The sequence below is a fragment of the Danio rerio genome, chromosome 25 (genome assembly GCF_052040795.2).
Source record: "Danio rerio strain M-AB ecotype USA chromosome 25, GRCz13ab, whole genome shotgun sequence".
In the NCBI taxonomy this organism is placed as follows: Eukaryota; Metazoa; Chordata; class Actinopteri; order Cypriniformes; family Danionidae; genus Danio; species Danio rerio.
Genome location: NC_141045.1, coordinates 9,759,171 through 9,785,909, shown reverse-complemented (window position 1 = coordinate 9,785,909; position 26,739 = coordinate 9,759,171). Strand labels below are relative to the sequence as shown.

Here is a 26,739-nt window from a genome sequence, read left to right as displayed (position 1 = left end):
GATTTAAATTTGTCAGGCTGGTAATTCCCATAGTTCTGATAAGTAGCCCAAACTGTTAGTCAGCAAATGTAGATTTGTACATCTGCGCACCACTGTTCACCGCCTGCCGCATTTATGTGCATGCGAGAGAGAGAGAGACAGCAATAAAAACAAATGCTGAATTGAAACTTTTTTAAATCCTAAATCAATATTGGAGTTAGTTTAGCACGCTGAAGGAAGGACGACACCATGGCTGCAGGATTTCTTTTAGACGGGTAATGTTCTGTTTTAAAACTGTTTCAGTCACGCAGAGCTGATGTAGATTGTGTTGCTATGAACGGCTTAAATGCACAGAAGTGTTGTTCAGCCACTGAAATCTTCCGGAAAAAGATTGATGTGACTATTTTCAGTTTACAGCATCGATAATGTTGATTTTTCTTTAGTTTAACAACAAAGCATTAGTAAATATAGTCTGCCTAGCCTGCTTTACTGAGGTGAAGTTGCTTTTATATTCACATTGGGTCATTTTTGAACAATGACAACCTGTGACGCACTCCCTATGAGCTCTGAAAAAGCAAGTTATTATGACTTAGTATTAGGTGTAAGCATTGTATAGTCGCTTTAGCACACAGCGTGAGAGAGTGAGACCAGTGATTCTTGCATTCATGCACTCCATGACAAGTTTTGCTTGCTACACAACTAAAAAACGTGCTGATATAATAACTTTCTACTGAAAATTGTAGTATTAAAAAGTAAAGTACTGTAAAGTTTTCTAACTGGTGAATGACACGATCTAGTGCAGCAGCTCCCAACAGGGGGGTCCCGGCCCACAAGGAGGCCTCAACAAGCTCAGTAGGGGGTCGCGTCATATTTAATAAATCTTTAAGCAGTGGACAATTAGGAGAACGGCATCATGGTGGCGCAGTGAGTAGCACGATCGCCTTACAGCAAGAAGGTCACTGGTTCAAGCCTCGGCTGGGTCAGTTGGCATTTCTGTGTGGAGTTTGCATGTTCTCCGCGTGGGTTTCCTCCGTGTGCTCTGGTTTCCCCCAAAGACATGCGCTATAGGTGAATCGGGTAAGCTAAATTGTCCGTAGTGTATGTGTGTGAATGAAAGTGTATGGGTGTTTTCCAGTGATGGATTGCTGCTGGAAGGGACTCCTCTGCATAAAACATATGCTTGATAAGTTGGTGGTTCATTCCGCTGTGGCCACCCCGGATTAATAAAAACACTAAGCCGAAAAGAAAATGAGCGAATGAATTGTGCAGCTCTACATTCTCCACACTAAAAATGACTCCATTCAACATCCATGAAAGATGGCATCTCACCTTGGTGAAGATTCCAGCTCGATAAGCGTACGCTGCGGGAGAGAGTCCTGTGTGGCGCGTCTATCATCCTACAGTCATCGAGACAGAAGTTACAGGTCAGAGCATTAAACACACTGGCTGACTTTAGAGGAAAAAACCTGCTGCTCCTCACCGTCTCCAAGAAGGGCTCTGTCTGGTAGAAGCGATAAATGTCTTTATTCTTTATTATCAGGAAGTGCGCTGCATTAATGATCACTCGTTTCAGACCCACCAGAGAACGTAACAGCCTGTGGGTAGACGAGGAGATTAATCAAGAAGTCATCAATCCAAACTCGGAAAACGCTCACTTACTGGAAATGATATTTCATACATAACGGCCTGAGAGACTGCCTTCATTAGCTGAACATCCTCCACTTAGTTAATCCAAGGGCTAGGTCAACCCAAATTGAAAATTCAGCTATTATAAGGAAGTTTCACAATAGGAACTAGCCACCATGCATACTTTTTTACATTTCTTCTTTTGAAGTTTGACATAAATGCCCATTTAGCATTGGAACAACACCAGGATCTGAAAGACGACACTCATTGAGCAGTATAGAGTCCCCTTCACTATTTCTGGGTGTTAGGACCCACACAGTGCGGAGGTTGGGCGCCCCCTGCTGGTCTCAATAACACCACTTCCGACAGTAACCTAGCTTTCCCATGTGGTCTCCCGGCCCGTGGCATAGGTAGTATAGCCAAATGCTAAGGGTGCTGTACATTCAGGGGGGCGGCAGAAATGAGCGCGGTTAAGTTGGTTTTGTTTTCGATCCTGACACATTCAGTGCTAGATGGCAATGACTCAAAAACCTCTTTCCCTAAAAAGATCTAAAGTGTGTTTCCTACAAAAAGACAAAGCTGGTTATGTTTAACAGCTGACTTTTTTTTTTTCGCTTGACATTTTGGCCACTGCTCTGTTTGAGCCCTCGCAGTCTGCGTTAGGCCGGGAGAGCTCGCGCAGAGAGGAGCTCACAGTGAGCGACCGTCGGAAAAGTGCTTCTTTTTTTTAAGTTTTTTTTTTTTTTGCATGTTTTATTTTAAACACAACTAATTTTCTCTTAAATGAGCACAAACAGTTACTAAAGTAGTCGAATGCTTCATTAAAGATCTGTGCATTATACATTAACACCTCTGTTATCAAACAAAACACAACGAGAGATTCATTTGCTGCTCTTCACTAAATAACTATATAACTTTAATCAATATGCAAATACAATTAAAAGTGAAATAGATTTTAAAACTTTATTTATTTTTGAATAGGCCATTGATTTTAATAGGGTAAACTTTTTATTTTATTGTCAATATTTTCTAATGTTTGCTATGTATTCTATCATTTGAAGCTATTTGTTGTCCCAAATTTTCTACATCCCAACGTTGACAGATTGCTAATCTGTTAGTTTTAATGTCACCTAATGTTATGGAAGGGCATAGATGTTATGGAAAATAGTAATAGTAATAGGGGTGTAACGATCTACTCACCTCACGATACAATGTGTATCACGATATAATGTTCACGATTCGATATGTATCACGATATTTGGAATAAAAATTGAAAATTAAACTGAAATGCAAATTTTATTTTAAAAATAATTAATTACCAAGTAAACTATTTTTTATGTATTTATTTTGTTTCAACTTGTTAAACTGAACCTTCTTAAAGAAAATAAATTAAACAGGACCGTCTCTGGAAAATGAAACAATTTAAAAACTTCTTATAAAATATTATTGAAATGATTCAATTCAATTGAATTTGACAGTAAGAGCTTAAGGCTTTGCTTGGTCACTTGCGTTTTTTGTGTGTGCAAAAAAAAAAAAAAATCTACATTTCCAGGTAATCAGCAGTTCTATAAAATAATCCTGAACTGATGTGTATCTGTCTGAGAGGTTTTTATGGATGGCTGTCTTCATGTTGGGCATGATGAGTGACAGGGTGGCCGTCTTTTCATTACACAGGACAGTCGTGGCTCTTTTCAGCTGTTTAGGCAGGTTTACTATTTCTTCGGCGTCGCTGATGTCGGCGCTATCAAGGGTATCATGTTGACGTGCATTTTAGTGTACCTCTGTACTCATGAGAGTTCATGCTCGTCGTAATCGTAACTCTAAAATGCGATATGATTATTTAAATAATGTGCACGCTTTCGGTTTTTATTTCCACTGCTGTTGATACTTCTGACGCGGCTCCTGAACGATCGCTCTGTTCCACAAACTGAATGTTGAATGTTAGTCACAGTGTTGAATGCTAAATGTTAGTCACAACCTGCAGGTTCTGTTCACTGAAGCAGACGCACGCGCGCATCTATCATAGTCCGCCCTCTGTAGTAACAGCTCACGGTCAGCTCACGTCATGTGTGATTTTGCGGCCGCCAATACATCATTATATGAAGACAGAATGATATTTTAGGGTGAATTGTACCTTTTAAATACAGTATGTGACTCTTTCAACACCATTAGGAGGTATCCATGTCGCTGTGCAAAGTATGTAAACCACTGTGAAGACTTTAAAACTTAGGCTATGTTTGACCCAGTATGCGTGTCAAAAAGCGGACGAGTCTAAAGCAATGACTGTACAACCAAGTCTGATTTTGAGAGGATGGGCCATCCTCTATTTCACCTCCACTCATCTTGGTCTGCTAACATTACTGCTGCTGCAATCTGAACTCACGTGCGACAGCAGGTGGAACGTAGCTCACGTGCAAACAGCTCAACTAATAAGAGAAAACGGACGTCATATCGTAATCAAATCATCATAACGCCACGATGCATATTGTGACATTTTTGCATCGTAATAAATCGTACAACGATAAATCGTTACACCCCTAAATAGTAATGTAACTACCAACATCATTCCTTCCTCAAGCAAATGTGTAAATATTAGATATATTCAGCAATAACGTTAATTTTGTAAGAGTTGAAATATTGCAAATATTTTGATATCTTTGACAATTCAAAACATGAGCTGAAAACAGAGACTGGTGACTCCACAACCCAGCAGGTAGGAATGCGGGAAAAACCAGTTCCTGCTGCATTTGCATCTGAGTCTGCTGAAGCTCAGCTTCAACCACCCCAACTCACACATATGGTCATTTCAATGTTTGAATGTTCTAGATTAACCAAACTGACTTTAACTAGCATGTTTGATATCATTTGAAATGTCTCAGTGCGATTGGTACAATGGTCTCATTCTCTCAGAAACAGACATAATCAAAACAATAAATATAAAACTTCAGGCATCTTTTGAACCACTGTGAAGGGTGTGACTTTTCCACTAAGTGTGAATGCCTTTTGTTATACACACACCCCCTTCCTTGAGGGAATTCTTGGATTATTTAAGGTAAGGTTTGAGAAAGGCTCAGGGCGATTCTGCCTAACCAGATCAGCCCATTACATGGAGCCTGCTCCATGTTATGTATATTTCAAAGTCAGGATATGCATCTTTTCATCTTGGATTTGTCTGTGATAATTTGATGTGTTGTATTGATCGTTTATGAATTGACTGATTGAATTTGGCATAATACATTTACCTGACTAATAAATTATGTTTTGAATTATTCAAACCTCGTGTTATTATCACTGATAAATGTTGTTGTCCATAGCACTACAAGCCACTGTACAGGTTAGTAACGGACTAAAACATGTTAGACGGAGCAGCGTGGCATGCTATACAATCTTGTTAGAGATCCGACTAACAAATTGGCATTAATTCAAGTATACTTGGACTGTAAAAGGCCAACTATTTAGAACAACAAAATATTGTTGAAACTACTTTAAATGTGGATATTTAGGCCTTCATCTACAAACTTATAATCCTGTGCGATTATTATTAAAATACTTTGTCTTGATTAAGTAGATAACAGATCTATGGGGACCACATAAAAATCTCCTAAATTGAGTAATGTAGGGTTCTGCCTTTTTAGGAGAGTGGTTAATCGCCTCTGTTTAATGACCAAGACTGACAAGCTTGTATTAAGAGATTGTATACCCGGCCGGCGCAAGACTCGGGATGCTATAGGAATCTGAGTAAATGAGAATAAGGTATAATAACAGATCAAAAGAATATTCAATCATAATCTAAAATAATGTGAAAGGAAACAAAATAATCTTATCAATGTTTTATAATTGGAGTGAGATAAAACGAGGATAAATATATTAATATTCTAAACCATCTCATACTAAAATTCTCATACTTCATCCACCAGTGGATACCGTCATTGGACCAACTGGGTGGACCCTACAATTGCATTGGCATATTTATCTGACGTTTTCCAGTTTGTAGTAGTCAATTTAGTTTCTTATGACTATACACTAGCATTGGAATTTACTGCGATGTGACAGGGCGCCACCTGAAATCTTGCCTAGGGTGCCAAATTGGTTAGGGCTGGGTTTGCTCCCATCCAGGTACTGAACGGGTGCAGCCCTGCTTAGCTTCAATGGGTGACCATGTGAGAGTTGCAGAGAGCAAGCTGCTAGTTATCCCTTTTATAATGCACATATCATTTGCAGATATCTACTCAGAGACCTGTTCCCGTAGTCGATGACGACAGCCTCTTTGGCAGTGCCCGTGATGGCATCATGATGCTGGAACAGCCCAATGTTTCGCCTGGCATCAGTCAGGAGAGAGTAATCTGAAACCGGATATCGTCCTTCAACTCCTGCATGTCGTGCATGAGCCACCGCCAAACTATAGAGGATTTCTGCCCCTCTGCAGAGAAACACACACAAAAAGGCATCCAGTTAGCATGACACCGAACCAAACCACAACAACTTAACAAGCTGAGAAGCCAACCATAATAGAATTAAAGACTAAGTAATGACAGTAATTAGGCGATGCCTCGTGCTTAATTCAGTAGAAAAACTCAGAGAATAACTATTTTAATTGTCCCTCAGTAATACCGCAGAGAACAGGCTTTTACTCAAAGCATAATTGAATCTCTGGCAAATAAAACGAGACCGTTTCCAAACATGCTAAAATAATGGATTCAATTCAGATACCTTGATTGCAGTTTGAAAAGTGCTGCCAATTAAAAATTAAAAGGCTTCCGCAAAACCTTGTTAGCGACATTTTCTGACTAAAAGCTACTTGATGAGTTGTTAACGAAGTGTCAAATAGCAGCTCGATGTAAAAATGCTCTTCAATTCAAGCCTAATTTACAGAAGCGGTCATAAATGAACCATTTGTAGTTTGATTTCTGTAAAAAGCGTCAATATTTAATGCGCTGAAATGACATTTTAATGCAGTTCTGGATAACACCGTTTTAAACAGATTCACTTTCATGTTAGAGCTCAAATCCATTAAATAGTTGATGACAAAATTCTAGAATCATTTTTAAACAACTGAGTTAAATATTACTTTAAAGCTCCTGTGAAGAGCTTTGAAATGTTCAATTCAATTCATCTTTATTTCAATAGCGCTTTTACAATGTAGATTGTGTCAAAGCAGCTTCACATAGAAGATTATAGTGAATTGAAACAGTGTCGGTTCAGTTTTTAAGTTCATTTCAGTTCAGTGTGGTTTAATTTTCACTGGTGAGAGTCCAAACACTGAAGCGCAAATTCATCGATGTGCAGCTCTACAAGTCATGAACCATGCAAGCCAGTGCCGACAGTGGCAGGGAAAAAACTTCACCAATTGGCGAAAGTGAAGGATAAAAAACCTTGGGAGAAACCAGGCTCAGTTGGACACGACCATTTCTCCTATATCCAAACGTCTTATGCAGAGCAAATGTGCATTTTTATCCGATGTTTGACATAATCTCAACCTAACACAAAGAGAGGGGGATTGAGCTCAAGGGCATCAAATGAAAGCATTTGATTGAGAAACTGAAGCATGAGGTGACGTCAATAAAGCCGTTGATCCATTTAGGCGGAAGTGACTACAAGCTTTACATGTTTATCTCAGCTTTATATCTTCTAAACGTGAATTTTGTCACTGTTTTGGAGCACATTTTGTTATAATTTACTATTATTCATTTAGGATTTGCGTTTTCACATTCCAATGCCTTATTATTAAATAGTTAAAATGACTATAATTCAGGTAAATATTCTTAAGGATAAAATCTTATGTGTTCTTTGGAAGAGTGTACTTGCATTGTGATGATATTATATTGTCATTCTGGCATTATATAATGAGTGGCATAAAGTTACAATAATATTGTTTATCGCAATACACTCACCGGCCACTTTAATAGGTACACCCAACTGGTACTGGGTTGGACCTTTTTGCCTTCAGAACTGCCTCAATCCTTCATGGTGTAGAATCAACAAGGTACTGGAAATATTCTTCAGAGACTTTGCTTCATATTGACATGACAGCATCACGCAGTTGCTGCACATTTGTCGGCTGCACATCCATGATATCTCCCATTCAACCACATCCTAAAGGTGCTCTATTGGATTTGGATCTGGTGACGGTGGCGGCCATTTGAGTACAGTGAACTCATTGTCATATTCAAGAAACCAGTCTGAAATGATGCTGAATTGGTACTAATGGGCCCAAAGTGTGGTAAGAAAATATCCCCCACACCATTACACCACCACCACTCCCACCACCACTACCAGCATGAACCAATGATATAAGGCAAGATGGATTCATGCTTTCATGTTGTTGATGCCAAATTCTGACCCTACCATCCGAATGTCGCAGCATAAATCGATCTCGTCAGACCAGGCAACGTTTTTCGAATCTTCAATTGTCCAATTTTGGTGAACGTGCAAATTGTAGCCTCAGTTACTTCTGGTCTTCTGCTGCTGTAGCCCATCCGCCTCAAGGTTGGACGTGTTGTGCGTTCAGAGATGCTCTTCTGCATACCTTGGTTGTAACAAGAGTTACTCTTGCCTTTCTATCAGCTGGAACCAGTCTGGCCATTCTCCTCTGACCTCTGGCATCTACAAGGCATTTGCACCCACAGAACTGCCACTCACTGGATATCTTCTCTTTATCGGACCATTCTCTGAGATGGTTGTTCATGAAAATCCCGATAGATCAGCAGTTTCTGAAATACTCAGACAAGGCTGTCTGGCACCAACATGCCACGTTCAAAGTCACTTAAATCACCTTTCTTCCCCATCCTCATACTCTGTTTGAACTGCAGCAGATAATCTTGACCATGTCTACATGCCTACATGCATTGAGTTGCTGTCATATGATTGGCTGATTAGAAATTTGCGTTAACGAGTAGTTAGACAGGTGTACCTAATAAAGTAGCCGCTGAGTGTATATTTTAGTGCAATATATCGTGCAAAAAATAAATATCGCAACAGGCTAATAGTACTAATATGTACCATTTAGGGCACAAATAAGATAGAAAGATGTACGTTTATTGGATCCTGATGCATCTAATGTATAATGTATTGACTGACTAACCTTAGGTGAGATTCTAAAATGCGGTCCAGGTTTTTGTAGAAGGGTCGCGAGGTGTAGTATCCACTCCAGTAATGGTCCTCTCTGTCTGCATAAGCGAAGAAGTCTCCGCTCAGCACAGGGTAATCGGGTGGTCTCGCCCCCGAAGTCACTCCATTAGCCTTGTACACCGCATCAAAGTAGTCTGACAGCGTCGCAAACTGAGCCTGAAAGCATAGAGAGTTACTTGGAGGAAATCTTCACATGATTCTGCACTTGTTAAAAAAAAAATTTTTCTTTACTCACAAACAAGTGCTATGGTGGAGATCACTATTAGCTACACTAGTACTTTTAAAAGGCATGTATGATTTGTTTAATTAAAATGTCGAAGGCACGCCTAAACTACACATTTTCAACCTCTTCCTAATTAAACACACCTGAATCAACTCATCAGATTCAGAACATTAGGAGAGACTCCAAATACCTGAAGTCAATGGGTCAGATAAGGTAGACATATAAACTATGTAGTGTTGGTGTGCCTCCAGGAACAGGGTTGGGAAACGCTGACATAAAGACTAAAACAGCATAATATTTTTTTGCTTACTCGTGTATTTACATTGTCCAAAATGTTTAGAAGAATGTTGTTTAGCACCTATTTGAATGTTTTCATGCTAATAATGTCATATTATTAGCAGTATGTTTTATTAAAACAGTAAAATTCCTAAAGTCGCTTTAATATGTTGTGTTTATTAGCCTGCATAGAGTGGCATTACAGAAGCCTAAAATGTATTTATTATTATAGTTATAGTTATATTAGGAGTCACATAGGATGTAATGAAGCCTACAACTCCCATTATTCCTCACTCAGTCAGTGCATCATCAAAATACGCCTTTGTTTGTTGTGAATACACGCCCTCTGGTGGGGAAAATTACATACTGTGCCTTTAAAAATCGATCAATCTACACCTAATTGCATTATTTTTCTAACAAACACAAAGAGATTGGTTGTAGTTTTGTACTGTTAAGCTGTAAACGTACCTTCACGTGCATTTCTGGATGGGAGTTCATGTAATCGAACAGTTTCTGGTAGTTCAAGTACTGCTGGTCCCACTCTAAAGCTTTATCATAGCGAAAGTCGTCCCCCAGAGGAACCAGCAACACTTTGCTCCGGAACAGCTTCGATTTTTTACGATATTGATCGAGCAGAACGCCAGCTCTGAAAGAGAAAAATGCCAAATATAAAGTAAATCTTGGGTTTTATTAAGGCTGTGAATCAACTGAGAACATTCAGAAGGTGAGTTAATATTTGTATTCAGCCAGAATGCAGTAACTCCTTAAGGCTGGTTTATACTTCTGGGTCGAGTGGCAGTAGGTTTTTATGTTCCTCTGCGTCGAGTTTCTTCACGGTTGTTTAGTTTTTCTGAATGCTACCTTTATGTACGAGTACCTCAAACTCGCTCATTCAGAGGAGGGAACCGGCGGACAGGTAAACACAAAACAAAAGTTTCCATCTGAAGCTCCTTCACGGGACTCCACACTTGCAAACATCCGCTCCATCTGGCTCTCAGCTCTCGTCACAGCTCTAAAGCTGACCAACTTTTATTTTGTGCTATGATGTGTATTTGCACTAATGCACTAGCACTAATTATAATGTAAAAGAAATATATAAGAATATGTAAGAAAAAATGATGATGACGAAGAAAATCTCAATGAAGATATTTATTCAGCATAGCAGTCTCAAAATACATGGCAGTACCTTGGGTTCACCGGAGTCAGTATGAACCCTGAACATTCTTAAACTCAAACCTTTATACTGTTTTGGATGTTGCCTTTAGATGTTAATGAAGTTGCTCCTTGGCTGTTGACCAAGCTGTTCTCTCTATCTTATCATGTTAATGCAGTTGTAGTCACCTCAAGCAATGCAGAGACAAGACCCTGTTGACTTCTCTTTTCTCTAATAAGTCAGCCCTTTTGGGAAATAAGCATCAATTCACCATTTAGGGTGGCAGACTCATTTCTTACAAATATAAGAGATATAATAATAATAATAATAATAATAATAGTAAAATATTAATAATAAATGATAATAAATAGTAAAAGAATAAATGATAAATATAAATTAAATTGTTGTCAAAAAGTGGCAATAAATATACTTTGCATACAGAGGAACCATTGGTCCCACTTTATATTAAGTGTACCTAACTACTATGTACTTAAATCAAAAAAATAAATACAATGTACTTACTGTGTTTATAATGTATTTGAGAACACTTGTGTTACTTTTGAGTTGGGATAGAGGTTGGGTTTTGGGCAGGTTTGGTGGCATGGGTAGGTTTAAGAATGGGTTAAGGTGTAAGGGATGGTCAACAGTGTATTTACAAATGTAACTACAAAAGTTCATTACAGATGTAATTACATACATGTATTTAATCAAGCATAAGTACACAATAAATACATGTATTTACACAATAAGTACATTGTAACAAACTATTAATTCCTATGTAAGTACATATTAGTTAAGGCCACTTAATATAAAGTTGGACCGAACCATTGCAGCATGAAAAAATGTTTATAAAGGTTATAAATGTTTTAAACCTTCATAGTGTTAAATGATTTCTTGAACAGCAGATCAGCGCATTAGAATGACTCCTGAGGGATCACATGACAACCGTAGTAATGAATGTCCTCAATAAAACGCCCCAGTTTTCCTTTCAGTAGCTCAGTTTTAACCAGTCACGCCAAAATGTAAGAAAGCATGTTTGAACATCGGCAAAGGAAATGAGTCATGAAGCTAAACGTGCACCCATAAAACCCTCTGCCTATTCCAGTAAACCTGAAAGACCTCAGAAGTGTAATGACAGGTGCAAACTAATTGCTACAAGCTTGTTAATATCCTGGGTTTTCTTCAGCGCTGGATTTGGGTTCGAGCCCAGTTCAAGCGCAACCCATATAAATACAGCTGGCGCCAGCTGGGTGACGGACAAATGAATTCTGTTGGCGAACACAGGATATTAACCTGCATTCACTCTTTGGCTTAACTCGCCCCGATCTAATTAATTCCCTGCTTTTGTATTAATCAGTGCAACAGCCACGCTGGTGATGAGAAGGTCAGATCATTTTACTGACTCTGACCTTTAAGGCTCATTCAGCCAAATGAACAAATCTTTGTGTTGTCATTTTGGTCATTTCAACAGAATATGATTAAATGTTATGTTTTAATACCCAAACACACAAAAATATATTGTGTGAGTCAAAATGATCAAAGAAAATCATTTGAATATTAAGTAAAGATCATGTTATGTTAATATATTTTGTAAAAATCCTACTTTTAATATATTAAAGCTAAATTTTGGATTAGTAAAGGCAACTTTCTCAATCTTTTGATATTTTTAACCCTCAGATTACATGCATCTCAGCCAAAAATGGTCTTATCCAAACACATCAAACATGGAAAGCTTTTTATTCAGCTTTCAGATGATGTTGAAATCTCAATTTCAAAATAAAAGATTTTTATTACTTGTTTTGTTGTCCAGAATCACATATACAGTTGAAGTCAGAATTATTAGCCCCCCTTTTCATTTAATTAAATTTTATTTATTTATTTATTTTTTTAATATTTCCCAAATGATGTTTAACAGAGCAAGGAAAATTTCATAGTATATCTAATATTATTTTTTCTTTCTGGAAAGTCTTATTTGTTTTATTTCAGCAAGAATAAAAGCAGTTTTAAATTTTTTAAACACCATTTTAAGGTCAATATTATTAGCCCCTTTAAGCTGTATTTGTTTTTGACAGTCTACAGAACAAACCATCGTTATAGAATAACTTGCCTAATTATCCTAACCTGCCTAGTTAACCTAATTAACCTAGTTAAACATTTAAATGCCACTTTAAGCTGTATAGAAGTGTCTTGAATAATATCTAGTCAAATATTATTTACTGTCATCATGGCAAAGATAAAATAAATCAGTCATTAGAAATTAGTTATTAAAACTATTATGATTAGAAATGTGTTGAAAAAAATCTAAAAAAAAACTGAAATTGGGGAAAAAATAAAGAGGGGGCGAACAATTCAGGGGGGTTCGGACTTCAAACGTATACAGTTTTATCTTTTATTTTGATTCCAGCATTTAGGCATGTATGAAGATATGGTCAAGTTATAACCAACAGCACATAATTATTAATTTGTAACCTTGATCTCCAGTCTGTTAACTGCGATCTGTCCTTTTATTGTTCATTTTGTTATTTTGATATGTCAGAAAGCAGAAAAGATTAGTTTGCCTTTACAATCTTCAAGCCCATGAGAAATCAGAAATAAATCAATCATATGTGTTGTCATACAGATAAAGTTTAAAGCATTAACCGACTCTTTATTACCATTCAATGTTGTGAGAAAGAAAGACATTTGCATGTTTATAAAATATAAGAAATAAAGCTAGTTTCAGAAATTCATTATGTACCCGAAAGAGTATTAAAATAATAATAATAATAATAATAATAATAAAAATAATAACTATGCATCTGTTTGTAAGCAAGATTCTTAATTATTAACTAATTTCTGTATCCAAATCTGCCACCATGTCATGTGACAAAAAAGGACTAATCTTTGGACATTTTTGCAGTTTCAGAGCAGAATTTGTATTAGAATAAAAATAAAAAAAACAAGTGAATTTATGCTAAATGATTTTAAGAGTATAGTAACTAGAAACCTAACATGACAAAAAAAAAAAATTTAAAATATTAGATTTACCATGCAAATTTAAATAGAACCACTTGTTTGGTAAAAGTAAAAGGCGTGTGTCCACCAAAGCTTTTAAAAAACGCCGAAATGCAGCACAAAATGGCATCGTGCCCCAAGTCTTTCATATAATACAAGTACTAAGTACTGAATATATGACTTTAAGAAAACATTGTACATAAATCATATACACATTTGCTTACTATTCAATAATATTACTGAAAATAATATAAATACTTCATAAAAATATTATTAACCTCCAGTGATTTTTTAAAAATATTTACCAAATGATGTTTAACAGAGCAAGGAGTTTTTCACAGTATGTCTGATAATATTTTTTCTTCTGGAGAAAGACTTATTTGTTCTATTTCGGTTAGAACAAAAGTTGTTTTAATGTTTAGACACCATCTTAAGGTCAAAATGATTATCCCGCTTAAGCTATATTTGATTTCCAAATGTCTACAGAACAAACCACTGTTATACAATGATTTGCCTAATTACCCTAACTTGCCTAATTAACCTAGTTAAGCCTTTAAATTACACTTTAAGCTGAATAATCAAATATTATTTACTGTCATCATGGCAAAAAATAAAATAAATCAGTCATTAGAAATGAGTTATAAAAACTATTATGTTTAGAAATGTGGTGAAAAAATCTTCTCTCCTTTACACAGAAATATACAGGGGTCTAAAAAATTCAGACTTCAGTTGTGGTCCTACGAATTACCAAACAAAACGCTCCCTGAGAAAACTCGTTGTTCCCGAATCACATTAAAGATTCATACAAAATTTCCTCACCTCTCGGCCACATTGGCATCATTGATAGCTCTGGGCGGCACCTTCCACGGGCAGTTGACTCGACTGCCCGGCAGCCTCTTGAAATCAAACTGGCAGCAGATTTTGGGGTCGGGGCCGCACGTGTGAGGCACATCATAGCTGTAAAACGGCATCATGTGGCAGAACATGTCTGTGCTCGACTCGATATCTGCAAATAAAGAAAATCTCATTAATAAACTCAGGCTGGCAGGAGACTTTGGCACAGTCTTCAAAAGCAGATGCCAAGGGTTTGTGTTTTCTCAAACCTTCATTAGACGTTTAAAGCGCTTCCCACATGTAATTAATGATTGCAAATGCTCTATTCTGCTCTATTGGGCTTATTAGGTAAGTTGTGGCATATTTATTTTGCTTTGCTCATGCAAAACACACTGCCATGATGCTATTATTTTTTTCGCAAGTGTTTTTTTAACATATTGCATTACAATTTCTAGGGCATTTCTAGGTCGTTTGTTGTCACAAATCAAAAGAGCGCATCCTTAAAGTCTCTATGATCTATCCAGGAGATTTATTCACATTTTAATGTATGATTTACTAAGCAGATCCTCCAAGATCATTAAATTCAATGCAAAATCAAGCAAATGTCAAACTTTTGTAGACTTTGTGTTTTTGTAAAAATTGCTGCATATTTTAGACAGTCGACACACTGTTTAAATTCTCACGTGAATTCTTTAATTAATAAAGAATTAAGAGATGCACATTTAAAACACGCAAAACACATCAAACATGGAAAGCTATTTATTCAGCTTTCAGGTGATGTTGAAAGGTGATGTTCAGGTGAAGTCAGAATTATTTTTCATTTCAGTTTTCTTTTTTAAATATTTCCCAAATGATGTTTAATAGAGCAAGGAAATTTTACAGTAGGTCTGATAATATTTTTTCTTTTAGAGAAAGTTTTATTTGTTTTATTTCAGCTAGAATAAAAGCAATTTTACATTTTTTAAAACCCATTTTGAGGTCAAAATTATTAGCCCCTTTCAGCTATATTTTTTTCAGTAGTTTACAGAACAAACCATTGTTATATAACAACTTGCTTAATTATCCTAACCTGCCTAGTTAACCTAATTACCCAGTTAAGCCTTAAAAAGTCACTTTAAGCTGTATAGAAGTGTCTTAAACATTTTAATAGCAAAACAATAAAAGAAATGCTGTGAAATTTGCCATAAATTTTGCAAAACTGTGTATTTAAAATTTGGGCTTCTGTTGTTTTTTATTCTCCTGCTTGTGCACTAGCTAGTGACGTATCTCTGTAAACCAATAGCGTTAAGCTGTGCGTCTAGCTCCGTCTTTTAGTACAATTTTGTTGTACTGGGTACCATTTAGAAAGAGTACCCAAAAATGGTATGGTACAGTTCATTACCTCACCCTCTATTGCACACACTATAATAAAACTATTTAAAAAAATATTCAACTGTTTTTCTTTTTTTAAAATGGTTTAACTTAATGTGCTGTAAAAAAAAAAATTTGGAAAAATGTTCTTTTTTTAAGGTACTTTATGAAATGTTGCCATATGGCAACAATGTCCAGCAATGGATCTAACTTCTAAACTTCTAATTTAGAGCTTTCCCTATAATTAATCATTTTGCTGTTTAAAACGATTTAATTGGTGTTGCAGCATTATAAGCTTTAACACAGAACTTATAAAAGACACCTTATACATACTTTCCAACAACTGATATTCCAACAGCTTTCATTTATTGCTTTCTTTTTTTGCTGAATATTAATAAAAACAAATCTAATACTGTATTACCATGTAATCAACTTACAGTGAATATAAATATTTCCTCCAGTAAATATTAAAACAAATACATAGCAAGCCTAGTATGTCCTGATGCATCAGAATAATGTAGCTACAAGCTAACAATGTTTATATATTATACTATATACTAAACTACGCCTGTCTGAGCTAACTTGCCTGAACTGTCTCTATCAAATGTCCAGTCTGCATCATTCTCATGGTCACTAAAACCCAAATCATCCTCCCTTTCACCAGCAGGAAGAGCCAGTTCTTTCCTTTTCTTCTTTCACTTACTATAGACCTTATTCTAAAATGCGGAAGTGCGCCTGTTTTCGCGATTGTCTTAGAACTTCCGATTCAGTTGCCTATGGGAGAAATGACTAGGAATAATAAACGGTCAAACTAGTTGCTCTACAAACAAATGTTTGCATGACTATACAGACCAAGTAGATTAATATAACAAGAAAATATCAAATTGCAACATCAAGCAGCGTAATGAGCAGTTTTTAATGTCTAAAAATGAATGGAAGTGAATGAGACCGGAAGTCTCGAGCCAAAAAGATTCAAATGGCAGCGCCCACTCGTCGGTGGAGAATAAGGTCAATAGAACATAGTGGTGCTCGCTAATACACTGCTCCCTGTATTGATATCTATTCAAAAGTAGTATTGCCATTAAAAGATTTTGTCCATAATGCAAATGTCATTAACACATAACTAATCAACATTATATTATTAGTTTTGTTGTTATTGTTACAATTTAAAAGTTCACAGCTGACTTTGCTAGCTAGCTAACCCATTGCAATATTGCACGTTCCACTATTGCACAGTGTTGCCAATTGGCAACACATACATTTGATCGATTTACAAAAAACTAATTTGATTTAAAAAAAATAAGTTGTGAATATGTCATCATGACTTACTGGAGGTGATGTCTCAGATTTCTTTGTGGATCTGACATCATTTGATCCTTTGTTTTTACAGACGTTTACATTTACATTCAGCAACTACTCACAATAAACGCCAGTCTGCCAGAAATCGCGCTACAGAAAAGCACAGCATGTCATGTGACTTAACCAAAGCACATTATTAGCTACACTAAGGTCTTCTCTTTCCACCAAAAAAAATTAATGTTGGTCTTAAAGAAACAGTGGCAGGGAACATAAGTATCATGTTGCCATATGGTAACACCGTGCAGTAAAGGGTGTTCAATGTTGACACTTTTTCACACAGAGTTATGTCAATCTGCATTTTCTAAGTGTGCTCCATATGTGTGAAATGAGCTTCAAGATAACCTACATATGAAATCTGTACCATCTATTGCTATTTTTAAAATATTTTAAAGACGTTTCAACCACTGATTATGGTTTATACTATTTTTGTGTGTGTCTATGTGTTGTGGCATGTATTTTATTTTATTTTTTTGTAACTGTCCTATGCTGCCTGTATTGACCAGGACTCCCTGGTAGAGGAGATATTGCATCTCAATGGGATATTCCTGATTAAATAATTAAATAACTAAATGTTTCACTAAGATCTTAACATTTACTTCCTTTGTGATTTATTATAATTTGAGGATTTTACTGCAAATGTCACATTCATAACACTGCTTTAATTGCTTTCTTATGAAACACGTGTAGATGCTTTATTACACATTTACTGAACTGAGAAATGACTCGCTTATATAACAATATAAATATTTCACCGTAATGTCATGTCATGTTGTTTTGTTGTGTTTTTGTGCTCTTTTACCCCAGGCCTGTCTCCACATGAACTCAAGGCTGCGTGTGGCTGCGAAGTGCTTCTTGATGGAGTAATGGACCCTCTGGATCAACATGCTGCTTATGTTGGCCCGTTTCAGCAGGTAAGGCATGGTGGCGCTGTGCCCGAATGGATCAACAGCCCAGCCCGAGCGAGGGGTCACACCTGCACAACACACACCCATTCAACATTACGGTCACACTTTATTTTGATGGTTTGTTGAACTTAAGTTACATTGCATCTACATGCCAACTAACAGGGGCAGACTGGCCATCTGCAATTTTTAAATGTGGGCCGGTCAGTTTTTTTTTTTATTATGTATTGTTTTTGAGTGCAGACAGCTTTTATATCTTGCTAGATGTGATATTATGATGATGATAATAAAAATAATATTAATAAATGTTAAGCATTTGGCCCAATCGGCAACTGCCTCCTGGTTTCAAGATGGGCCGACCCAATCCAAGGTTAGCCGGACATAATCAAAACCTGGCTAGAATGTTATATTATTTCACCATCTTGACACCAAAATAAATAGTGAATGTACGTGTCTGTGGGTGGGGCTGTGTCGGTGTGGTAATGTGGGCTGGTGTGGCAACAGTGCCAGGACTGAATTTTTGTCCCAGTCCACCCCTGCCAACTAATTCTCATTAGACAAGTAGACTGTTAGTTTGGGGTTAGAGTTAGTGTAAGTTGACATACAAAGTTTCTTATAGTCAGTTAAATGTCTGTTGAGGGAGCAGTATCAACAGATATCAAGCAGACAGTTTATTAATGCTCAAATGGACCATCAAAATAAAGTGTTACCAACATTACAAACCAAAAGCCAATTTACAGCTTTTCTCAATTGCTTTGGCACACTTTTCCAACTTTATTGCATGTCGAAATTTAACAATTGAACCAAATTAATTGACATAAACTGTAATACAAAAGCAAAAACCACAGCAGCCTGAAAACCCCTCATACCCAGATTCCTCTCCAGCCACTGATGGCCTTCAATGAGCTGATCGATCATGGCGAAATAGTGAGCGTTGGCTTCGTCCGTCATCACCCAGCCTCCGGTTACCATCTCCAGCTGTCCACTGAGGATTAGCCTGAAAGAGGAATGGGTTTAGAAGAGGATTCGCCACATATCGCAAGACGAGGTGAGGAAAATCCCTGACATTAGATCAGGCTATTTAAGGATCTCTCAGATGGGCTAATTAACCTTGAGTGGATCATTGAGTTAAGAAGATCAACTGATGGAGAGTGGGCATCAATCGAACACTGAAGAACGCGGAAAAAACACAATATCAGAGATTGTTTTTCATCTGTAATGTTTTTCCTAAGTGAATGGATTGTGGAAATGGACGGTTTTGGACAGATACGCTAGCTTTTAAACATTTTAACGACATCTTGTATGCATTTATTTGAGTGCTTTCTAGTGCTTTTACTGTAGTTTATAGTTTATACAACAGTTCTGTTTGATTCCTGAATCTGATTGGCTGATAGCTGTGTGACATTCTGCAATAACAGCTCTCGTAAAGCCTCTTAACCCTTCACCCTTGTGTATTACTCCGCCAATATACAGATACAAGCAGAGGACACTCTACAGTTTGACAAACATTGCTGCTGTTGGACAACAAAATGTACTTTTGAGGCTTTTTTTAGTCGAGAATGTAGTTGTTTAGATTGCAACTGCGCAGTTCATTTATAAGGATAGTGCATATTTTAAAATATTTATCATTTCTGAGAGACACTGCGTCTGCGTTTTTGAGCAAAGATGGTTGATGTTCATTCACAAGATTTGATTTGATTTGATTTATTTTCGATCACAATATCATACATAAAATATCATTACCAAAAAATACATTTCAACATGGTCGAAAATGGAGTGGGATGAAGCACAAGCTTATTATTTTCCCACCCCATTACCACGTACTTCATTCGTCTATTCATTTATTCATCCATTCATTCAGATTAAAAAAGGCTTAGTCCCTTTATTAATCTGGGGTCGCCACATCGGAATGAACCGCCAACTTATCCAGCAAGTTTTTACGCAGCGGATGCCCTTCCAGCCGCAACCCATCTCTGGGAAACATCCACACACACACACACACACTCATACACTACGAACAATTTAGCCTATTTCACCTGTACTTCATGTCTTTGGACTGTGGCGGAGCACCCAGCGGAAACTCACGCGAACGCAGGGAGAACATGCAAACTCCACAAAGAAACGCCAACTGAGCCGAGGATCGAACCAGCGACCTTCTTGCTGTGAGGCAAACGTGCTACCCACTGCGCCACTTTACTCATCTCTTTTTTTACATGAGACATATTTTACATTTTGTAACATAGACCCAAAGAAAAAAAAAACATAGTACTGCAAATATCCATTAATTAAAGTTTCATTAAACCTTTTTATCCTTTTTCAATCACCTTCATCATTATATTCCTTTAATAATATATATTTATACAACTTTTTAAACTGATTATTATGCTGACATTGTTTGAGAGTGTTCTAGACTGTTCCATAATTTCACACCACAGACATACACAAACTTTTTAAAGTTGTCCTTGTTTTTAACCTCTTAAAATTTAGTTTTTCTCTCAGATTATATGCCCCTTGTCTTTCTTCAAAAAACCTTTGTGTACATTTTGGTAATTTATTCCTAGCTTTAAACATAAATTGTGCTGTTTTAAATTTAACCAAGTCACTAAACTTTAATATCTTTCATGTAAAAAATAAAGGATTTGTATGCTCCAAACAGCCCACACCTTCTATCAGTCTGATTACTGATTTCTGATTACTTAAGATGGCAACAGAGACCGCATAATAAGCCCCCAGAGGAAACAGCGTAATTTAAACTAACTTACAGCTGATCAAATCATTATTAAACAGGTAAATGACTTTCTAAGTTTATCTCTCTCTTTTGTATATTGAAGTGCTGTATTTATACCATAGTAATATTGTAATCTCCCGATTGCTGAAATACTGGGAAATCTCTGTAGACTGATGGCATTTCATGCCGTTCAGCCTTATAATCTCAAAATGTCAGCAAAATCACCTGTCTTGAATTTGACACGCTTTTTTTTTAGTGCATTGTGTTCTGCGTCCTGACTGGCTGTAGTCCATTGTCAATCAATCTCCTTAAAAAAATCTCCTCTTTGTGGATCAGTGACTGCAGGAAAAAGAACCTTATGCTAGATTCCGACATTAAAGCTTTACGAACCTTTTGCTGACAGCGATAAATATTTGTGCCTGACAACAGGTTTTGATCTTTGGTTTCATTCTAAAATTCTGGACTTACTTTTCTACGATAGTTTAAACTTTGAGAGTTTAAACAAGAGAGAAAAGTGTGAAAATGTTAATGGCTGTCTGGGAAAATTGTATAAAGCAGTGGTCATCAAACTTGTTCCTGGAGGGCTGGTGTCCAGCAGACTTTAGCTCCAACCCTAATCAAACACACCTGAACAAGCTAATCAAGGTCTTATTTTGTATACTTGAAACATCCAGGCAGGTGTGTGGAGGCAAGTTGGAGCTAAATCCTGCAGGGACACCGGCCCTCCAGGACAGAGATTGGTGACCCCTGGTATAAAGTGTGTAGTGAGGGGTTTTACAGCCTTAAAACATCTATTAAAATTGTAAAAAAAAAAAAAAAAGAAAAAAAAAAAGAGCTGTTCACTTTATTTACTTTACCTGCGGATTTCGCCTATTGAGGGTTATTTTTAACTCCTGCAATAAACAAGGGACCACTATACAAATCAAATCAAATCTAACCATATAATTTTGCTAGCTCACATTGCTTGTTTTGTGGTGAACAATTCATCTGTGCATGTCATTAAGAAAAAAATTGCTCTTGTAATCATTAATTGAAATCTGAAAATGCACTTCCTGTTTGTTTTCAGTTTAATTCTCAGATTACGTCTGTCTGAGGTATTGGGCGGGGCTAACATATTTAACCACGCCCCTCCAGCTGTCAGTTTTGACAACAAACAGAAATGGTGAGGAGGAGGTGTCTGTTAGGTTGTAATAACTCTTCTAACCCTTTTCCCAATCTTTCTGAATGAAATGTCTACTACGTCCAAAAACAAGCCACACCCACTGTTTTCTCATTTAATATTCAGTTTCTCTAGGAACTGAATCACAATACGAAAAAAATATCTATATACGGTCGCAGCATCCAGTTAATGTGGACTTTTAACATCTACCCCCACCCCAAGCCTCACAGTAAATGTAAAAACAATCATTATATTAATTATTATTTATAAAATTACACAGTATATAATATTTTATTGACATCAACCCCCACCTTAAATAGTAATTATTTTTGTACAGTGTCAAAGAAATTACGCTATATTGATGTGCGCATCCGCAGCTGCATCCCTTCTAGACTAGACACTGCTGATTGCTGCATATACAACCCACAGCCAATGAAGATAAAGATATAAAAAGTCCTGCCCCTAAAGGTTTTATCTCAAATAATATATTTCATCCATTTATATATATATATATATATATATATATATATATATATATATATATATATATATATATATATATATAAATAATATATTTTCTCAAAATAACTTGAGAAAAACCGAACTCACTTGCGCATAACCTCTTGTTTATGCACATCTGCGCTTTCCCACCATTTGGCGAAGTACGATATTTCCGACCAGATGAACTTCCGGCGAGGATCTTCTGCCATCTTCGTCACCATGTTGTTTAAGATGTGCTGGGTCTGGTCGTTGTAGTACTTGTCAAACGTTTTGATCCATCCTGTCAATAAAAGAAGTGCATTGTTAAAGCCGAGCAGTTTTGAGCAAGTTCTGCCACCACAGAACAACCAACAACAGGATCTGCGCTTAAAACAAACACCCTTTTGATAAAACGCTGAAAAGTTTAAAAGGAGCAGAGCTGTTTTATTCTCCGAAGAACAACCTGTTCATAATAACACCATCTGTTCATTATTCTGAAGCTCTGCTGGGGCATGCGAAAATATCAGCGCAGGAACAACACGTCGACAATGACCCCGAGAATGGCAGAAAGACATTTAAAGTTGAGAAACATACAGGGAATATGATCAACATTACATAATGGGCATTAAATGTGCAGCAGCACACATATACCAGTGGCACGACACTGACCCCAATAAAACAACAGAGAATCGGGTCACTGACTTAAAGTCTCTGGTGTTTTATAGCACTGAAAAAAATGCCAACCACAGAGGTGCTGCAGGCAGATTTGGGAACTCATCTGTCCTGTAGGCGATGTTAAAACTCATTGTGTTTTTCTTACGACACTTCACAAATTGTGCCGACGCTGCACAACGCCAGCCCAGCAGCATCTGACCCACTTTACCTGTATGGCTTTCACAGATACACACTGCTAGGTGAGGATGCTTGGTGCATTAAGACTGAAATTAAATGAAAACTATTGCATGCACTTAAAGGGGACCTATTTTTCCCCTTTTTAAGAAGATGTCAAATAAGTCTCTGATTTCCCTAGAGCGTGTATGTGAAGTTTCAGCTCAAAATACCTCACAAATAATGTCTCATCACTCTTTGAAACTGCCCCTTTTAGGCTTTGATCCTAAATGTGGTATTTTGGTGACTGTCGCTTTAAATTCAAATGAGATTGTGCTCTTATCATAAGAGGGCGGAGCTACAAATGTCTGTGTGTCAGCATAGTGGCCGATTGCAAAAACAAGACTAACATCTTATGCTAATGAGGGAGAGATCAACAATAATGGGCGGGGCTTTACCGCTCTGATGACACGTACAAAGGAAGAATGTCAATCCAAGTGTTTCTGCAGTTTTCATCAAGTGTGATTAGAAAAGATAAATGACTATTTTTTACCAATAAAAGCTGGTTATATTCACAGACTTTTGCCACACAAATACGTTCAAACCCCTTAAAAAAGTTATTTTTGCATATTAGGTCCCCCTTTAAAGACATTATAAAACTTGGTAGAGACTAAAACTTTATGTTTAAAAAAATATGCAGATATAAATATCGCAAATAAAGACATAAAGAGCTGTATTCCTCCTTGTAACCAGTATTATGATGTTACCAAAGCATCACAATTCTATCTAATCCTATTATTATTACTAAACTTACACGAATTTCAAGCTACAACTACCTAAAGCTGCACTTTTTTCAGTCTATAGACTTCCATTTGTACGCATGTGAATGCGTCAGACCGGAAACGCAAGTTCCTGCGACAGGTTTCGCATGTTGCTGCATTCCAAAATAAAAAAAACTGTACATTTCTAGTCAAAGAAAAAAATCCAAAAATGGAAATAAGGGCAGTATTAATAGCTATAAAAGTGGAAGAGCGTTGATATTATGTTATTGTATTGTATTACAATAACGAACAATTAAACATTGATGTTAAATCAAAAGCAATTCACAAATACTTGAACATGAGATGATTTAATGACAATAATTCTCTATGGTTACAACTGAATTAATTTCAAAATAACTGTATAAAATTATAAAATATGAAATGATAAAAACATATGATATAATTTGTACCCAGCTTAAATGTAAAATTAAAGTTACGAGAGGTAGAAGGAGAGACACAGGGGAAGGGAGAGAGAGAAAAAGAGAGCAGGCCCAGAAGTTAGCCTGATTGCAGTAGAGTCAGAGGAGATGGATGCCAGAGGAGGAGAGGAGCAGAGTAGGAGAGTACAGAAAAGAGAGGGCCAGGAAAAGAGACAGAGCAGAGTTTTACACCTATTTTGTATCTTTCTTGACCATGTGACTAAAGCCCAAATGCTGAGACATTCAAACTGACCAATCAACATGTGACCACATCGTTCAACCCCCAAAGCCCAAATACCAGGCCCTGATCTTATCAGTATCTGCCTTTGGGGTCAGTATGGACCTTCTTGAGTCAAAATGACATTTTTGTCATATAAACAAACGCATATGATAATTTAGCCTCTTAAAACTGTTTATTAACAATTAAAAAACAATTGTGTTCTGCATAATCTTATTCTACATTCTTAATCCTACCTAATACCTAAACCCAACTATTTACTTAATAAAAATCAATAAGCAACAAATAGGTAGTTTATTAAGCTAAAAGCCATAGGTAATAGTTCAAATTAAGTGTGACCGAATTTTTATATGTTATATGACCAACCTAACTTGTGACTTTCTGATAAATGGCACAGAAAAATCCCACAGACTTTCATAGAGGGGCTTCAAACAATAAATCTAACAGTGATTTCAATCCTCATACATCCAGTTCAAGACTTTCAGACCATTGCCTATCCCAGAGGTCACCGATCTTGGTCCTGTAGGGCCGGGCCTGTTTACCTCCAACTTGCCTCAACACACCAGCCTGGGTGTTTCAAGTAAACCTAGTAAGAGCTTGATTAGCTTGTTTAGGTGTGTTTGATTAGGGTTGCATCTAAAATCTGCAAGACTCTGCCCTCCAGTACAAGTTTGTTGACCCCTGATCTGGATCTGATTATCCAGCCTGATCTTGCGAGAAAACCTGTTTTTTTGTTTTGTCAGTTCAGTGTCTAATTCATACAAAATCATACAAGTTCAGTCATATGAAAATGTACAATGTTTAAAGGAGGCGTGGCAACAAACCTCACCCCTAAACCCAACCATCATTGGGGGATTTTTAATATGAATTAATATGAATTAGCCACTGAATCAAAAAGTTGCCATGAGATAGCGTTGAATTATCAGTATAAAAAGTTAGCAATAACTAATCTAGAACATGCTAACAATACAATAACAAAGTAGTATGTGCTAGCAACATATTTATTAATGCAGCTTTGTTAAGTGAACAAACTTCATCAGCAAAATTTACTGTTTGTTTGTTTTAACTAAAGTCCACTTCATTTGGTAAAAATCTAACACAAACATTTTGGAAGCTCTTCATCCGCTTGTTAAGTGTGACTTCACGCGAAGCGGCTTCCGGGTCCAAGCGCTCAATTCAACTGAATGGGGAGACTCATGAAAAGGTAATAATAAAAGTTTACAAAGCGATTAAAGGCTTTCGAAAATCACGATCGCAGTATATGTCCATGCCTAGTATCAGATGGCCAGAAAGTGATTAATTTTTTATAAATTGTAAAAATTTTGGTATTTGTTATGCAGCAAGCCCAGAGATTGTTGTGTACACTATGATTTTATATAAAATTAACTTTAATGTGTGATAGGAATAAAACGGGATCATAAACGAATGATTTCTCCACTCTAACTGAGTGGCGGCTTGGACCCGGAAACAGTATTACATACGTCACAAACACGTCACCACTTAACAAGCAGATAGTGTTTAAATCTCTCATAGTCTGCCTCTGAAACTGAAATCTTTAAATAAGATCGCATGAAAATAACAACTGTTCAATGTGCAAGAGATGAAAGATGGCCAATAGGAAGTGATTATTGGCTAATTTAGATTAGCAGTTGAAGGATTGGAGCATTGCTGCTTAAAAGTCCATTGAAAATCGTTCTCTTCTGAAGCTGCATGATAGCCTTACATGCGAAACCGACTGAAATTGAATTATTTTGTTCAATGAAAATGATCTCCAGCAGCCTTTTAACCAGCAAACCACGTGGCAAATGTTATTGATTGTTTTATAATTCTTTTATGATGCTTTGCTTTCTGTTTTGAAACTTGAGACTTTGGAGCCAGTTACAGGACCAGCTGTGATCACAAAACTATAGCTTCGCTTAAGACCACAAACTTAATGCATTATGCAGGTAGCAGGAAATCAGATAGCAGGATAACAGCAGCATACACTCACCCGCCTCTTTATTAGGTGCACTGGTTTAACTGCTCGCTAATGCAATATAATCAGCCTATCACTTGCCAGCATTTAGGTATGTACAGTTGAAGTCAAAACGATCTCCTGTGACTGATTTTCTTTTTCAATTATTTCCCAAATGGTGTTTAACAGAGCAAGGAGTTTTTACAGCATTTCCTATAATATTTTTCCTCTGGAAAGAAAGTCTTACTTGTTTTATTTCAGCTAGAGTAAAAGCAGGTTTTAATTTTC

The 26,739-nt window shown here is 36.8% G+C and overlaps 1 protein-coding gene across 23 annotated transcripts in view; it reads right to left on the bottom strand.

The window, feature by feature from the left end:
* man2a2 (mannosidase, alpha, class 2A, member 2) overlaps positions 1 to 26,739 on the bottom strand; it is an 80,794-nt gene that overhangs the window by 33,373 nt on the left and 20,682 nt on the right. For all 23 annotated transcript variants that reach the window (XM_087311715.1, XM_087311722.1, XM_087311728.1 and 20 more), the window contains 9 exons: positions 22,321 to 22,492; positions 18,694 to 18,821; positions 17,722 to 17,895; positions 14,199 to 14,385; positions 9,701 to 9,878; positions 8,687 to 8,889; positions 5,843 to 6,025; positions 1,460 to 1,574; positions 1,309 to 1,376 (listed from right to left, as the gene is read on the bottom strand). In XM_087311715.1, the coding sequence (XP_087167841.1) occupies positions 1,309 to 1,376; positions 1,460 to 1,574; positions 5,843 to 6,025; positions 8,687 to 8,889; positions 9,701 to 9,878; positions 14,199 to 14,385; positions 17,722 to 17,895; positions 18,694 to 18,821; positions 22,321 to 22,492 (1,408 nt within the window). The remainder of the gene's footprint in view (positions 1 to 1,308; positions 1,377 to 1,459; positions 1,575 to 5,842; positions 6,026 to 8,686; positions 8,890 to 9,700; positions 9,879 to 14,198; positions 14,386 to 17,721; positions 17,896 to 18,693; positions 18,822 to 22,320; positions 22,493 to 26,739) is intronic.